Source organism: Ochotona princeps, chromosome 3 (assembly GCF_030435755.1).
Source record: "Ochotona princeps isolate mOchPri1 chromosome 3, mOchPri1.hap1, whole genome shotgun sequence".
Taxonomy (NCBI): Eukaryota; Metazoa; Chordata; class Mammalia; order Lagomorpha; family Ochotonidae; genus Ochotona; species Ochotona princeps.
The window spans coordinates 34,821,335-34,838,644 of NC_080834.1; the positions used below are offsets into that span (position 1 = coordinate 34,821,335).

Genomic DNA, 17,310 nt, shown 5'->3' on the forward strand with positions numbered 1-17,310 from the left:
GAGAGGAGGAGAGACAGAAAGGAAGATCTTCCATCTGATGATTCACTCCCCAAGTGAGCCGCAACGGGCCGGTGCGTGCCAATCCGAAGCTGGGAACCAGGAACCTGTTCCAGGTCTCCCATGCGGGAGCAGGGTCCCAAGGCTTTGGGCCGTCCTCGACTGCTTTCCCAGGCCACAAGCAGGGAGCTGGATGGGAAGTGGAGCTGCCGGGAGTACAACCGGCGTCCATATGGGATCCTGGGGCATTCAAGGCGAGGACTTTAGCCGCTAGGCCACGCCGCCGGGCCCTGCAACACCTGCCTTGTATTTGCTTTTCATCACAGTAGTTACCAAACCCCAGCTTCACAAAAAGTGTCTTCAAAGGAGTACACTGCAACCAGAGGTTCAAGCTCTTTGGGCCTCACTGACATGGTCTGGCTGGTGTCCAGCATCTGTTGAGGACTGGAGTGTTTTCTTTGTGTTTTATGGTTCCTCTGAGATCTTGCTGCAGTGCTCTGGGGGCGTTGGAACGTACAGTTTAGGAGATGTGGCATTTGACATGTTTTATTTCAGTCCTGTGGGTTATGCTGTTATTCACATTTCACAGATGTGGAGATTGAGACTGGGGAAGATTAGATAACCACTCCGGTGATACAGTCCTTCTGTTGCATGTTTTTCATGTTTCTGACAGGGTGGTAGCTCTAATTTGGGGGTTGGGTGTTGAGGAATGAAGAACAAAAGGAAGGGAAAACCAATAGAAGAGTTTAGTATTAAGAGTGAAATTGGGGGCCCGGCGCGGTAGCCTAGTGACTAAAGTCCTCACCTTGCTCGCCCCGGGATCCCATATGGGCACCGGTACTAATCCCATAGTCCCCACTTCCCATCCAGCTCCTTGCTTGTGGCCTGGGAAAACAGTCAAGGACCCTACACCCGCGTGGGAGACCCGGAAGAGGCTCCTGGCTCCTAGCTTTGGATCTGCACAGCTCCAATCATTATGGCCAATTGGAGAATAATCCTTGGATGGAAGATCTTCCTCTCTGTCTCTCCTTCTCTCTGTATATCTGACTTCCCAATAAAAATAAATCTTTTTTAAAAAACAAAAGAGGGAAAATGATTGTGTTTTCTATGAGGAACTGTTACTGTTAAAATTGTGGCTTTGTCTTCAAAGTATTGATATAGAGGAAGCACAGTTTAATTTAGAATATTGTCATTAAAAGCATGAACCTAGATTTTTTTTTTTTTTGGGGCTTGGCCAAATTAAATGTCAGGTTCTTGAGTTTTAGATGCCAAGCGTAGTGAGTGGCAGGAACAGGCAGTGTGGATTTTTTTTTTTTTTTTAATTGCCAAATGTTGTCAGCATGATTGCCCTTTAGACAGTTTGCAATAACCTGATTCTTTTTGACAAAAATTTGCAAGTTGAGAGAAGTGACTTTATGGTTGACTTTCTCAACATGAAATTTAGAGTTGTTATGCATCACTTTATGTAAAGGTTGCAAAAATTCATTTTCTTTTTATTCTCATGCCTTTAAGAAATCAAATCAGCATAGCTTCTCTGTCCTGGGCCGGTAGTTGTCTTACCTTCTTAAAATAGGGCTGAACCAGTAGACTTCAAGTGCTTTCTTCTTCTTCTTTTTCTTCTTCTTAAGATTTCTTTTTTAATTGGAAAGTCAGATGTACAGAGAGGAGGAGAGACAGAGAGGAACATCTTGCATTCGATGATTCACTTCCCAAGCAGCCGCAACGGCTGGAGCTGAGCCAATCCGAAACCAGGAGCCCAGAGCCTCCTCTAGGTCTCCCACTTGGGTGCAGGGTCCCAAGGCTTTGTGCCATCCTCAACTACTTTCCCAGGCCACAGGCAGGGAGCTGGATGGGAAGTGGAGCTGCTTGGGTTAGAGCTGATGCCTATAAGGGATTCCAGCACATGCAAGGCGAGGACTTCAGTCACTAAGGCTAAATATCTCCCTATGTACATACAGAGATGGGAACATTAGGAGGTGTGTGGAAAATTTCCGCTACCTTCATTTTGTTTTGTTTATAATCGGAAAGGCTGATCTACAGAACCAAGGAGAGACAGAGAAAGATCTTCCAGCCACCAGTTCACTCCTTAAGTGGCTGCAGCAGTCGGAATTGAGCCAATCTAAAGCCGGGAGCCCAGCGCTTCTTTCTGGTTTCCCATGCAGCTGCAGGGTCCCAAGGCTTTGGGCCATCTTCTACTGCCTTCCCAGGCCACAAGCAGGGAGCTGGATGGGAAGTGGAGCAGCTGGGATAGAAACTGGCGAACTGGGGTCCATATGTTTACCCGATAGTTGGTTACAAAGTAGAACTCTTAAAAACAACTCAAGGAAAAAGAGATATATGTAGAAAGTGAAGGTAAGAATGATAGTAGATTTTTGTTAGAAGAAATGTAAGTGGAGGACCCCAAGCAACATTTTTAAAATATTGAAAAGGAAAAAATAAAAGCCACCAGAATGCCATCTAGCTAAGGTTCTTTCCCAAGTCACAAGTGAAGACATGAAGACTTTCAGACTGTACATAACTGAAAAAATTAAGGCAAAAGGAATAGGTAACAGTTGAGTAGTATTGGTTTTTGCTGGATCCGGTTCCAGCATTTTCAGGAATTGTAAGGTGATAAAATTTTGAATGGGTGCAATTTCAAAAGAAACATGAATAGTTAAAGCAACAATAAACAGGAAGGAATCAGTGCATTTGGTTAGTCTTGTGATTGGATTAACAAAAGGAGGTAGAGCTTTAAAAATTGAATATTTTTATTGGTGAGTTTTAATTTGAGCTTTTTTTTAATTGTACAGATTCAGTTTGTAAGAAATCTCCAGAATAGACAAATCTGTGGAGACAGAATAGAGACTGGAAGAATGGCAAGTTATTTTTTTTGTTAAAAGGATACAGAATTTCTGCTTGGGAAGATAAAAGAAGTTCTGGAAGTTTATCATGATGATGATTGCACAATACTGTGACTGTAGCATAATGACACTGAATTATACATTTAAATGGCAAATTTTATGTTCTAGGTTATTAAAATTCCTGAAATCTTAATCCTAGATTTTTACAAAGAAAACGTAAATTATACAATCTATAGAAAAATTCCAAGCCATTATATCCAAAGCAATCTTGAACTCTTTTTTTTTAACTTTAAGTTACTTACTTTAATTTTATTTGAACTGCAACTCAGTACAGCCCAAGTGTTTAGAACTGGTGCCTAGGGCCCAGCACAGTAGCCTAGTGGCTAAAGGCCTCCCCTTGTATACGCCAGGATCCCATGTGGGCACCAGTTCTAATCCCGGCAGCCCCGTTTCCATCCTGCTCCCTGCTCGTGCCCTGGGAAAGCAGTCGAGGACGGCCCAAAGCCTTGAGACCCTGCACCGACATGGGAGACTTGAAAGAGGCTCTTGGCTCCTGGTTTCGGATAGGCTCAGCACCAACCATTGTGGCTGCTTGGGGAGTGGATCATCGCACAGAAGATCTTTCTCTCTGTATATCTGACTTTCCAGTAAAAATAAAACAAAAACAATTTAAAAAGAAAGAAGGAAAGATCCAGTGCCCATATGGGCTCCCAGTGCATGCAAGGCAAGGACTTTAACTGCTAGGTTACCATGCCAGACCTGGTCTTGAATAACTTTTTATAAATAGCCTGTGTTTACTTTTATTAACTAGATCTGCTTTTATTTATTTATTTGAAAAGCAGAGTTAGAGAGAAGGATAAACAGGAGAGATCTACCATCTGCTTTCTTCACTCCCTAAATCGCCACAGGAGCCAGACTGAAGCCAGGAGCCAGAGCTTTTTGCATGTCTCCCACTTGGCTGCAGGATCCCAAGTACTTTGGGTCATCCTCAGGAGCTTTTTCAGGCACAAGAGGAGGGAGATGGATGGGAAATGAGGTAGTTGCTCAACCTCCACAGTCCCAAGCCAGATACCATGCGCCACAGCTGCAGACCTGTAAGTTAGCTAGCTCTTACCAATAGGCACTTGTTATGGGGTGTGTTTCATTCTGTTCACTAGTAGACCATAGGATTGCTGTAGTTTGCTGAATGCCTTCCTGAAATGTAGCTAACAGACTCTGTAAATACCCTATTGGCCATGTGCGCAGTGTGGGCAGGATGAATCATATAATTCAGTAAATTCCTAACTGGTTATACCTGCATGCATATTATTCATCTCCCCTTGGTCAACACTGGTCAGATATCTGTGGCCCCCTTATTTAACAGCTTCATCAGTCTCTTGAGGGAATGGGAAAGGAAGTACAGTTTTCTAATTTGTAGTTGTTTCAAAGCTGTGTGGAATTAGTACAGAACTTGATAGAATAATTATGCTGGAACTACACAGTTAAGATCCAGCTCTGTCAGTCTGAGGTCATAGATTAGAACCCACAAAATGAGAATATACTTCTGCTTGTACTGGATCAAATCGCGTGTTTATTCCTGAAGCAACTGTCCTAAGATATTGTGTCACTTGAAACAGATCATTGGTAAGAGAAGATTAAAATTAATGATTATTAGGGCTCCTAAAAGGGTTAGGACACATGACTCAATATCTAATCCTCTACTTGCAAGCACCGTCGTCCCATATGGGCACTGGATCATGTCCCAACTGCTCTGCTTCTAATCCCTGTTTATGGCCTGGCAAAGCAGAGGATCATGGCCCAAAGCCTTGAGGTCCTGCACCTGCTTGGAACACCTGGAGGACTTCTGTCTTTGTATGGGCTCAGTTCTGGCTGTTGAAGCCATTTGGGGACTAATTCAGTAGATGGAATATCATTCTCTGTCTCTCCTTTTATCTGCACATCTGCCTTTCCAATAAAAATAAATCTTTTTTTAAAAATCCTTGTACATAACTTGTTGCATAGCTGTAAAAAAATTCTTAAATATACCCCTTAGAATGGTCACCTAATATATGTTGCCTGGGACATTTTTATCTCTTCATTTGAACAACTTCCTGTTATTCAGGTTTCGGTATAAAGGGCACTCCCTGCGCTTAGCCTAGCCACAGTCTTCCTCCAACAAGCCGTTTTAAATCAATTCCTCACATTACAGTTCATTGGAACTCTAACATTGTACTTTACTATAATTCATTCTTTTGCATTTGTGTGGTTATATAAGGCTTATCTTTCTCATCTGACTCCCATGAAGATGCCCTAAGAATTGACTTTTTATTCCTAGAATCTTGTAGGGTTTCTATTACATGGTAGACAGCAATAAATGCTTGTTGTATGAAAGAATGAAAGCTTATTTTTTCTCAAGTGTCACCCAGATTAAATGTGTAGCTTATGTGAGTTTAGACAGTTTGAGACCTTTCATCTACAATCCTAATTATACAAGGAGATACTTACCTTCCAGAATATTTTCTTTCTGTATTGTTTCTTGCAAAGAAGCCTTGTTGCCAGGTTGCTGTGTGATTTTGGATACATCGCATCTGGCCATAGTCTACTGAGAACGGGAAGCTTCCCCTGAACAGTCTTTGTAGTCGTCTTCCCTGGAGGTTCCCTGGTTCTGTACCGAAGTGCTTTCTGCATGCAAATAAGCTGGGCACAAGCTGCCCTGCATGCAACCACAGGCAAATTGTGATTCTAGGAAGTGTGTTCTGATTTGCAGCATTCTCATGTTTTTACTGACTTAGCTGGAAAAGGGCCATCAGATCCTGACCTGGAAGGTTCGAGCCCTAGCAGGATGTTGTGTTGGATAGTAGAACGTTCGCTAAGTCACTGTATTTATAACTCAACAGAAGTAGAGAAATCTGCCTTTAAATTTAATCCTTTCATACCTTTTGAGTTTGATGTGTCTTTTAAATTGTGTTCTAATTTTGACAGTAGATTAATTTTACTTCTTTCTTGCTTAGCAAGGCAGAAATAAGCACGGGCAGGGACCAGCACTGTGACATGGTAGGCTAAACTCCCATCCACAGTTTTGGCACCCCATGTGGGCACTGGTTGGGATTGGAGTCCCTGCTGCTCCACCTCCAGTGCAGATGCCTGCTAGTGGGCTGGGAAAGCAGCAGACGATCCCTCAAGTCCTTGGGCCTCTGCACCCATGTAAGAGACTTGGAGGAGCTCCTGTGGTTCCTGGCTTCGGATCAGCACAGCTCCAGCCGTTGTGGCCATTTGGGGAGTGAACCAGTGGATGGAAGGTCTTTCTCTCCCTGTCTCACCTCCTCTCTGTAACTCTGCCTTTCCATGTTTCAGGTTTCAAATATATTATATTTCATAAATCTCTTGGATTCCCAACTCCTGAAAAAAATTTTTTCTATGCAGTTACATCTTGTTTAGCATTAACAATCATAAATTGATAAAGTTTTTTTGGGGGAGAAAATTAAGCCAAAATTTAAACTTTGCAGTATATGATTAAGCATGGTTTACAGTGATTAAGCATGGTTTTGCAGAACTTTGCATTTTTTTCAATTGAAGGCATTTTAACAGTTAGGCAGGTGAGGAGGGAAATCCCCAACAGCCCAGTGAGTGAGGAAGAATTTAACCCTACATACTACCTAGTAAAGTCCAGGAGAAGCAAATCGGGAGCCTGACCAGTAAGTAGAGGCTGAGTGATTATAGGTTAGTTGGCCTTTTCCCTGGCTGTTCTATATCTGTATCTATGTCTCTCTCTATCTGAAAAGCCAGATGGGAAGCCTGATCAGTGAGGTCCAAGCTGCGTGATTATCAGCTAGCTGACCTTTATTAGTCTCTGTCTATCTGAACTAATTTTGGGGCTCACAAGCAACCCTGATGGTCGGTGTAAGAGATGCCTGGGAGCCAAGGCTGGAACTAAATAAGGACCAGAGAAAGTTCCTGTCCTGAGTCCAGAAGGAAATTTACAATCCTTTTATCTCTGAGTACCACCTGGGGCTCCTGGCGAAAAAAAATTTTTTTTTTTTAAAGATTGTATTATTATTGGAAAGCCAGATATACAGAGAGGAGGAGAGACAGAGAGGAAGATCTTCCATCTGATGTTTCACTCCCCAAGTGAGCCGCAACGGGCCGGTACGCGCCAATCCGATGCCGGGAACCAGGAACCTCTTCCAGGCCTACCACACGGGTGCAGGGTCCCAAAGCTTTGGACTGTCCTCGACTGCTTTCCCAGGCCACAAGCAGGGAGCTGGATGGGAAGTGGAGCTGCCGGGATTAGAACCGGCGCCCATATGGGATCCCGGGACTTTCAAGGCGAGGACTTTAGCCGCTAGGCCACGCCGCAAGGCCCAAAAAAATTTTTTAAAAGTTGTATGCTTCAGTTGTCATCTGAATTGTCCTGGTCTGATCTCAATACCTCATTGCTTGCCTTAAATCTTAATCTGAGAAGGGAGAGTGCGATACAGCAATACTTAATAATCCCAGTCATGCCCTAGGATGTACTATGAGAATAAGCCTCTTCAAAAAAAAAAAGTCAATGTTATAGAAATCAAGTGATGAAATTATACTCCCGGTGTATTCTAAAGTTTATGAGTAGACTGGCTCTACACCTTCTGTTTTTGTGTTCCTTTCCTGTAGTTTAAGAAAAGTTTTAAGAAGGGCTTGCCTTTGGTCATTAACTTGTTCAGGTCAAAGACTTTGAAAAACATGTATGGAGCTAACATATCAGTGAGTCAAGTTATCTGAACTAATTTACAGGATATTACCTCCACATGGTTTTATGTAACTTAAAATTTTGTTAGCTTCTTTGATGAGTGAATCACACTCAGTATTCTCTACTGTTTTCAGTTTCCGTAGAATGTGATACTAAAAAAATTATTTAGGGGAAAGGTAAGAAAAACATCCACAACAGAATACAACAATATTTACCTTTGACCTCCATTCTGGAATTGCCAAATCTCTCCTACTTTGTTATACATTTCTCACTTGGTGAATGTTTGACAGCCATGGGTTGAGTGGGTTGTGTGACCTTTCTTCATTTGAAAGACAGAGAGAGAGGTCTTTTAGCTATTGATTAACTCCCTCAAATGATCACAATGACTGCAACTGAACCAGCTAGAAGTCAAGAGCCAGGAGCTTCTACTGGGTCTCCTACACAGGTGGCAGGGGCCCAACACTTCATCGTCTTCTGCTTTCCTATGCACATTAAGTGGGAGCTGAATTGGAAACACAAACTGGACTGTCACATCACATTCAGTGGATGGCTTAATCTGCTGTACACCATGAAATCAGTCCCTCCCGGAGTTACTCTGTTAAGTTGTGGGATTTACTCTTGTCTTTGGAGTTTATAAAGTTCAAACACCAGATGAATATTTTGGCTGTTACCCTAGTCTAGGGTAACTGAGGACTGTACCCGTCTAATCTGTTAGAATTCTAGTAGCTTCTGACCGCCTCTGTTGACTATTCAGTTACCTTTCTCACTCCTGGATTTATCCAGTACACCGAAGAATGTGGTTTCAATCACTTTTTTGTTTTTTTGGACTTTTGTTTTAGGAGGTATCAAGCATACATCCAAGTAGAGAGAATAGTCTAAGTGCCAGGTACCTGTCACCCAGCCTCAGTAGTTATCAGCTCCTGGGCATTTTTGTTTATGACATCACTAGCTGCCATCACTGTGTCCACATTTAAATTGTAATAAATCCCAGGTATCATAAATATTTCAGCATGTATTTCTAAAAGACAATGACCCCATTTTTCTTTAAAATACATTCATCATGATCACATCTGAAAAATTTTTTAAAGTATCAAATATCTAGTCACTGTTCAAATTTCTTTGATGTCCCAGAAAAGTTTTTTTATGAGAATCAATGTCTCTTTGTTGGCACATTTTATTTTGATCTAAATTTATTTTGTGGCTTTCTCCTGCTTCAGATTTTTATTTGAGAGAGAGGGCTCCCACCCTGCTGTTTCACTATTCCAGTACTCAGGAATCTAGGCCAGTTCAGATATCTGCCATGGATGACAGGAGCCCAGTCGTGAGAGCGGTCACTGCTGACTCAGGTGGTCTGTGGAAGAGCCGAGGGCAGGAGCTGGCGCGGGGCATCATGGGCCTGAGGCTTGTGACGCAGTGACTTCGGTACTACACTCCATACCCGTTCTCATATTCCACATGAGTAGTATTAAAGGACCTCTGTTTGTTGATCAGTTCTAATAAGTGTGAGAATGTCTTAAAATGTGAATGTAGATTTACAGTTAAACTAGCTCAGATGTGACCTGGGAAGGGGAGTTTTTCCCTTTTAAAGTCAGCTCTTGAGGTAGTGAGGTGCTGTTTATCCTCAAGGTGTTAGAGCAGTAACTCCAGAAGCTGGAATTGGCTGCAGCTTGCATGTTTGAACACGTGAATTAAAGCAGTGCAGGTCTCTTTACCTTAGCTGAACTGCTGAAGAGCTTGATTGGTTCTCAGTTACTCCCAAACAATAGGCTTACTGGGCGATCCTATCTACATGCAGCTAGAAATCAGAAACCTGTGAAAAAGAAAGGTTTGCTTATTCTAGCTTCTTTGTTTGTTTAAAAGTCCCCATGACTGGGAGCAAACATCTACACCAAAGGCAGCTTCTTCCTCTTAGGGAAAGCACAGTGCATACCTTGAAAGGCAGCACTAACAGGAAGTTACCCTGAATCTCTCCAACTTTCATTTCCACCCATTCTTTCCATGTCCCCTGAACTGTTCACACACCCTGCCGCCTGTTAAACTCCGCTGGCTTAAACTCTGGCTGGCAATCATTTAACAACCCTTGCTTTTTCCCACTTGTATTCACTCCCCACCACAGAAGTGTACATCTGAAAGCTTGAGGCCTTACTGTGAGGAATGATTAAATGTGAGTGTTTGCGGCCAGCACCGTGGTGTAGCAAATTTAGCTTTTTTTTTTTTTTTTTTTTTTTTTTTTTTATTACAGCCAGATATACAGAGAGGAGGAGAGACAGAGAGGAAGATCTTCCCCAAGTGAGCTGCAACGGGCCGATGCGCGCCGATCCGAAGCCAGGAACCTGGAACCTCCTCCGGGTCTCCCACAAGGGTGCAGGGTCCCAGTGCATTGGGCCGTCCTCGACTGCTTTCCCAGGCCACAAGCAGGGAGCTGGATGGGAAGTGGAGCCACCGGGATTAGAACCGCACCCATATGGGATCCCGGGGCGTTCAAGGCGAGGACTTTAGCCGCTAGGCCACGCCGCCGGGCCCCCAAATTTAGCTTTTGAATCCAGTGCCAGCTTCCCATATGGGTGCCGGTTCAAGTCCTGGGCTGCTGCACTTCTGATCCAGCTTCCTACTGGGAAAGCGGCAGAGGACGGTCCAAAGCCTTGAACCCCTGCACCCACATGGGAGACCTGGAGGAAGCTTCTACCTCCTGGCTCTGGCTTCAAATCAGTTCAGTTCTGACCATTGTGGGCAATTGCAGAGTGAACCAGTGGTTGGAAGATCTTTGTCTCCTGCTCTCTGTAGATTTGACTTCAGATTTAAAAAGTAGTAAATAAATATATATTTTTGAAATGCGAATGTCAATAATGAGGGCATTGAAATACGAGCATTGGTGAGGAACATGTTCATCTTTATTTATTTGGAAATCAGAATTACAGAGGGAGAAGGAAGGACAGAAATCTTCTCCATCTACAAATTCATTCCCTAGGTGGCTACATGGCCAGCACTGGACTAGGCTGAAGCTGGGAGCCAGGAGCTTCTTCTGGGTGTCCAGTATGGGTACAGTGGCCCAAGTACTTGGACCATCTTCCACTGCCCTCCTAGGCCATCAGCAGGGGGGGCTCGATTGGAAAAGGAGCAGTGGAGGTGTTGCAGGGGGCTGCATCACTTGCTGTGCCACCACAGCAACTGCCAAAGCATTTTCTTGTCTATGTGCCACACCTCTCAGTTTGGTTTAGAGGAATTCTTACTCAACAGCAGCAGTGTTGAGTCCAGACTCTGCTAGGTTGCTGAGCTGTCGAGGTGGAAATAAGACCTGATTTCTATTATTGTTAGTATGCAGGAGTCTTTAGTACAAATGAAACAAGAGAATTATTTCCAACTAGAGTGATCAGAGAAAACTTCAGGAAGGATGAGCATTATCTGAAAGCCCAGTAAAGGTTATTCCAGCTGGAAACATCACTGAACAGAGGAAAGGCAATGTAGGATATGTGGAAGGGGCAATAATTAGTCATATTAGCTGAAGTGTTGGATGCAAGGGGATGACATTAGTGGGGAAAGAAATGCAGGTAGCGAGGTAGTTACAAATGCTGTGGTGTATCTAAAGATTATACACATTATCCTGGGGCCAACATATTGACTTAACTGGCTAATCCCTGCCTCCATCTGCAGTTTCCCATATGGATGCCAGTGTGTGTCCATGGTGCTTCACTCCCCATCCAGCTCCCTGCTTGTGGCCTGGAAAAGCAGTGGAGAATGGTCCAAAGCCTTGGGATGCTGCACCACGTGGGAGATCCCCAGGAAGCTCCTGGTTCCTGGCTTTGGATGTGCTTAGCTCTGGCCATTGCAGCCATTTAGGAAGTGAACCAGCCATGGAAGATTTTTCTTTGTCTCTTCTTCTCTCTGTAAATCTGACTTTCCAATAAATACATAAATCTAAAAAAACCCTTAATTTAGAATATGTGCTTGTATTTTTATTTTTGATCATTACATTTTGTTTTTAGAATTTTGAAACTTAAATGTACAACACAGTTGAAGTTCAGTGCAAGAAACTTTTTTTTTTTTTGGAATTGAGAGTAAGTTGCTAACATGACACCATGTTATGGATTTAACATGATACTCTATGTGTGTTTTCTACAAAGACATTTTCCGATGTAACCATGACAAGGCATCATCAAATTTCCGTGGCTGCATTATTGCCATGCAATCCTCGGGCTCCTTTTGAGCTCCAACTACTGTTGTGGTAATGTCTTACAGTAAGAAAGGGTTTTCCCAATGGTTCCTTAGGCTTAGATTTAGGGCAGACATCTTGGACAAGAACATTCTAGAGATGGTGACACATTCTTTCCATTAACAGGTAGTTTTGACTTGGGTTACTGTTAATGTTCACTTTGATTTAGAGGATACTCTGTAGGCACATCTGACAGACCTTAAACATGTATTTACTGATTTGTTGAGAGGTAGAGATGGAGAAAAAGAGCTAGCTCCCGTCTGCTGCTTCACTCTGCTGATGGCTTGGCTGGAATGAAGGTGGGGGTCAGCGTGCAGCCCAGGTGTCCCACGTGGCTGACACAGTCACCTGAGCCTGCCCCACTGCCTTCCAGGGTGCATGTTAGCAGGAACTGGAGCCAGGAGCCAGAGTCGGGTATTGCCTGAGGTACTCCACAGGGAATGTGCATGTCCTGACTGGCCTTAACTGCTAGTTGAAAACCTGTCACTGGCCTTCTTCACAAAGTGCTGTGAAGAGAGGTGTATGTATGTATGTATGTATGTGTTTTAGTTTGGAAAAGTTACAGAGAGAGTGAACCAGAGAAATCTGTTGTCTGGTTCACTCCCCAGATGGTTACAACAGCCAGGGTTGGGGCAGGCCAAGCCAGGAGCTTCTTCCAGGTCTCTCACATGGGTGGCAGAGGCCCAAGCACTGGCTCATCTCCCACTGCTTTTTTCCCTAAACCATTAGCAGGGAGCTGGATCAGAAGTGGAGCAGCTGAGACACAAATCAGCACTAACAGGAAGCTGGTGTTGCATATAGCAGCCTTATGTGCTATGCCACAGTGTCAGCCCAGAAGAGATACTAGAAAGCTATGTAAGCATCCCATTTGTCATCAGACTTTGAATTTATGGGCTTACTCACTGGGTTTAATGTATTATTCTTGTTATTTTTTGTGTGATGCTTTTCTGTTTAAGATTTATTTATTTTTATTTGGAAGGCAGCTTTACAGAGAGAAATCTTCAGTCTACTGGTTCAGTGAAAGTGGCCACCACAGCCGGAGCTGAACTGATCTAAAGCAGTGCGTTTCCTCTGGGTCTCTTGAGTGGGTACAGGGGCCCAAGGGCCTGCCATCCTCTTCTGCTTTCTCAGTCCAGAAGCAGGCAACTGGATTTGAAATGAAACAGTTGAGATATGAACTGGCAGCCTTATGAGATGCTGTTGAGCCACTGCGCCAGCCCCTTGTGGTGCTTTTCAAATTGTTCCAGATTTCACAAGTACCAGTCCCCTTGAGCAGAGTTCTTTGTTTTTGTTTTTGTTTTTTTGTTTTTTTTTTTTTTTTGTCTATTTAAAAGATGAGGAAATCATTGATATGTGGGCCATATTCAGGGATGGAGTAGGCAGGGAGAGTAAAGATGGGAGAGAGAGGTGTCTGCTTTCATCTTGTTCTTTCTTTCTTTTTTTTTTAAAGATTTATTTATTTTTATTACAAAGTCAGATATACAGAGAGGAGAGACAGAGAGGAAGATCTTCTGTCCGATGATTCACTCCCCAAGTGAGCGCAACGGCCGGTGCTGTGCCGATCCAAAGCCGGGAACCTGGAACCTCTTCCGGGTCTCCCACACGGGTGCAGGGTCCCAAGGCTTTGGGCTGTCCTCGACTGCTTTCCCAGGCCACAAGCAGGGAGCTGGATGGGAAGTGGAGCTGCCGGGATTAGAACCGGCACCCATATGGGATCCTGGGGCGTTCAAGGCAAGGACTTTAGCCGCTAGGCCATGCTGCCAGGCCCTTTCATCTTGTTCTTGCAAGAGGAGAGAGAGGACCCCTCCCCAGTGCCTGGCTTCTTATGAGCCTGGAAAGGGGCATGTTGACATGATCCTGTGCCCAGATCTCAGGGGAGGGGGAATACATCCTGGGGAAAGGGTGATTGGATTGACAGGAAGGCAGAGGCAGTAACACATAGGGTGGGGGCGCTATGGCTTCCAATTTGTGACTCCTGACTCGTAATTTTAAGGGTTGCTGAAGGATGTGGATTCATCTAATCTTCTGTAGCCACTCTTTACTGATAAGTAAAGAAGGCATAGGCTATACATGTCCCAGATTTGGGAATCTCTCCATATCTCACCCATTGGGTCCATCTCATCAGCTGGAGCTGTTCTAGTCAGTGCCAACAGCTGTGCCCTCCACGTTGTCATTACCACTTTGAGAAGGCGTGGATTTTTTTTTTTTTAAATCTTTCAAAGCAGCATCTTTTGAAGCCTCCTTGTCTGATTCACCAGAGCAGGCTGACTCATCGTTCATATGCGCCTGGTTGTGATTCTGTCCCCTGATAACGGTCAGCAGATTTGTTGGCACAGCATGGCTCAGAGTGTTCTGATGCCAGGATACCTTCTGCTCTCCCCTGCACACACACACCAAGGCTCTGGTCTCTTGAGATTAGAGATCCTGTCATGTCTGGGGCCAACTGGTCATGGATGCCTGCATTTCTGCCAAAGACCATCAGTGAGGCCCATCACCCCTAGGACCCCAATCTCAGACCTCTGGCGTAGAAGGTGCAACTGCCTAGAACTCGTCAGGCCTCTAGCCTGCCCACTTGCTCCCTGCGTGCTGCCTGTCTAGGACCTGTGAGGCGTTCAGCCTGCCTGTTCCCAGACCTGCCCAGTGGTGCATCTTGGGTATGGGCTGCCTAGGAACCTGCATTGGGTCCCTGTGCTACCACTCCTGCTTTGGACTCCTCAGGCCCCTGGTCTTATGCTGTGGCCATTGGCCTACCTGCTCCTGGCCTCGCACCGTGCTGAGACTTTTGTGATATGTCTTTATTATTGTTTGAGTGTGTTCCTTATGGTCCTGGAGTGGTTCAGGCTTGTCCTATCTGTGCTTACCTCGCCACCTGCCACTTCTCCAAGGAGTCCTTGCTTCCTTTAGTGGGTAATGGTACAAACCAAGATCCGGGTGCCCAGTATGGTCACTGCACTGAGAGTGTTGCTGATCCCAGGCCCTTCAGTGGAGAGTAGTAAGGAATGTATGTAAATATGCCTAAGTGCTATGTCATATGCACCTGTTTTTATGTCTGTGCTCGTAGCTATCTTTATTTAGGAAACTGAGTTCATACCAAGAACTCCAATTCCAAGCAACACACAGTGCCACCCACCCCCCTTTTTTAAAGCCTGACTGAGAGATGATGACCTTGGGAAGATACTGATTAGAGAAGAAGCATTGCTTCTGGTTTTTCTTTTTCTTTCTTTCTTTTTTTTTTTTTTTAGGACTTATTTCTTTTGTGGGGAAAGCAGTTATAGAGAGAAGGAGAGACAGAGAGGAAGATCTTATATCTGCTGGTTCACTCCCCAAGTAGCCACAACAGCCAGAGCTGAGCTGATCTGAAGCCAGGAGCTTCTGCCAGGTCTCCCATGTGGGTGCAGGGCTCAAGGGCTTGAGCCATCCTCTGTTGTTTTCCCAGGCCGTAAGTAGGGAGCTGGATCAGGTTCAGATGTAGAGCAGCCAGGACTAGAACCGGTGCCCTTATGGCTTGGTGGTGCTGCAGGTAGAGGAATCAGCCCACCAAGACACCCCAGCAGCTCCTAATGTAGTGTTTTTAAATTAAAGATAACAGACTCAAAGATTTTAGATTGACACTCTCTTTAAAGCTAAGTAGAAAATGATGTTAGAGGTCATTTTCATAACCAAGATTTTTTTTTTTCCAGCATCTGCAGAAAAAGAGGCCATCAAGGGTACCTACTCAAAAGTACTGGATGCATATGGGCTCTTAGGGGTCTTACGGCTGAATCTGGGTAAGTTTCCTGTTCAGTGTAATTCATCCTTCTAAAAAAATTTCTGCTTTTGTAATACGAGGATTTAAGAGAGATTACCAGTGTAGCATTTCAGATTCCGTATTTGAGCTGAAAGTTTGGTAGCATCTAAACTTTAAGCTTATTTTGTCATGTTTATTGCTTGGAAAGACAAGAAACAAACAAAAAAACCAAAAACTTGAGCATATGCACATTAAACTTTTATGACTTAAGTTCCAGATGCAGTGTCTTTATTGGACACTGTAATAGCTAGATATTGATTATCCAACCAGAATCAGGGCATTGTCCTTTTTCTTTGCTTCAGCACATTTAGGAAGAGGTCTTCTTGGGAACCATACTGATTTCCCTCATTTGTAGTATAAAAGACAAGTTTTGGATTGAGAAGGACCCAGTTATAGCCTGTCTTAATTTTTATAAATATCTGTGTGTGTGTGTGTGTGTGTGTGTGTGTGATGGTGTGATTCCACTTTGTGGCCCAAAGACTGGTGATGATGCATGAATTGTTTTGTGTTGGTCCACCGTAAGATGAGGAACCTGCACAGTCAGCCATACATGGTTTCCTCCCTTGAGAAAATCTAACTGGGAGGGGGGAAAAGCCAGTCAGGTCTGCGGAAGGGTGAATTTGGTGGGAGTGATTGATTGCCACTCTGGCCGATTTGCCTTTTCTCGTTGTTCATGGACATACGTACTGGTCTGGTAAAATGGAGATTTGTTATTTGTTATGCATCTCGTGTGTCAACCACTATGCACAGTGATTTATTGCTTATATTAAGTATCCTTACAGTCAAGTCTACTGCGGTCCTTGTTCTAGTCTCTTCTCATGAGATGCTGTCTCAGGTTACTAGTGCTGACATATTGAGGTTGGCTTAGCGGTAGGGGAGCCAGGATTGAGCGCCCCTTTGTCTGTGTCAGAACCCACACTCAGTATATACTGCTGTAGAATTCCTACCTCATACTGACTTCATTGAATTTTTGTCACAATTAGCTAAAAAATATTCGTGAGACTTTTTCAGATGAAATTGCTTTATAAGTTGTTATTGAGAACTTTTTACCCACTTATCACCAGTTTATTTTATATATCATTTTTCAACTTTATTATTTACAAAAAAATTTCACATTCATTGTCTGAACTGAGCTGTCTAATCATTGTAAGGGAACGGGGCCTGGCGCAGTAGCCTAGTGGCTAAAATCCTTGCCTTGCACGCACTGGGATCACATATGGGTGCCGGTTCTAATCCCAGCAGCCCCACTTCCCATCCACCTCCCTGCTTGTGGCCTGGGAAAGCAGTCAGGGACGGCCCAAAGCCTTGGGACCCTGCACCCGTGTGGGAGACTTGGAAGAAGCTCCTGGCTTCGGGTCAGCCTAGCTCTGGCTGTTGCAGCCACTTGGAGAGTGAATCATCAGATAGATCTTCCTCTCTGTCTCTCCTCCTCTCTGTATATCTGACTTTCCAATGAAAATAAAAAATAAATCTTAAAAAAAAAATTGTAAGGGAAAGAAGTGAAGGCTACACACACACACTTACATACACAAGTGCATATGTATATACTTAAAGGGCAGATCAACACAGAGATTTCCCACCTGCTAATTCACTCCCTTATGGCTGAAGTAGCTACAGCTGGGCCAGGCTGAAGCCAGGCGCCTGGAACTGCCTCTGAGTCTCACGTGGGTAACAGCGTCCCGAAAACTTCATGATCTGCTGCTGCATTAGCAGGAGACTGGACCAGAGTGGAGGTGCTGGGATTCAGATTGGCACTCAGTATAGGACTCAG

The 17,310-nt window shown here is 44.1% G+C and overlaps 1 protein-coding gene across 9 annotated transcripts in view; it reads left to right on the top strand.

Moving 5' to 3' along the window:
• The window catches only part of SYNJ1 (synaptojanin 1), a 78,664-nt gene that overhangs the window by 5,518 nt on the left and 55,836 nt on the right, over positions 1 to 17,310 (top strand). For all 9 annotated transcript variants that reach the window (XM_058661701.1, XM_058661703.1, XM_036494738.2 and 6 more), the window contains exon 3: positions 15,433 to 15,519. In XM_058661701.1, the coding sequence (XP_058517684.1) occupies positions 15,433 to 15,519 (87 nt within the window). The remainder of the gene's footprint in view (positions 1 to 15,432; positions 15,520 to 17,310) is intronic.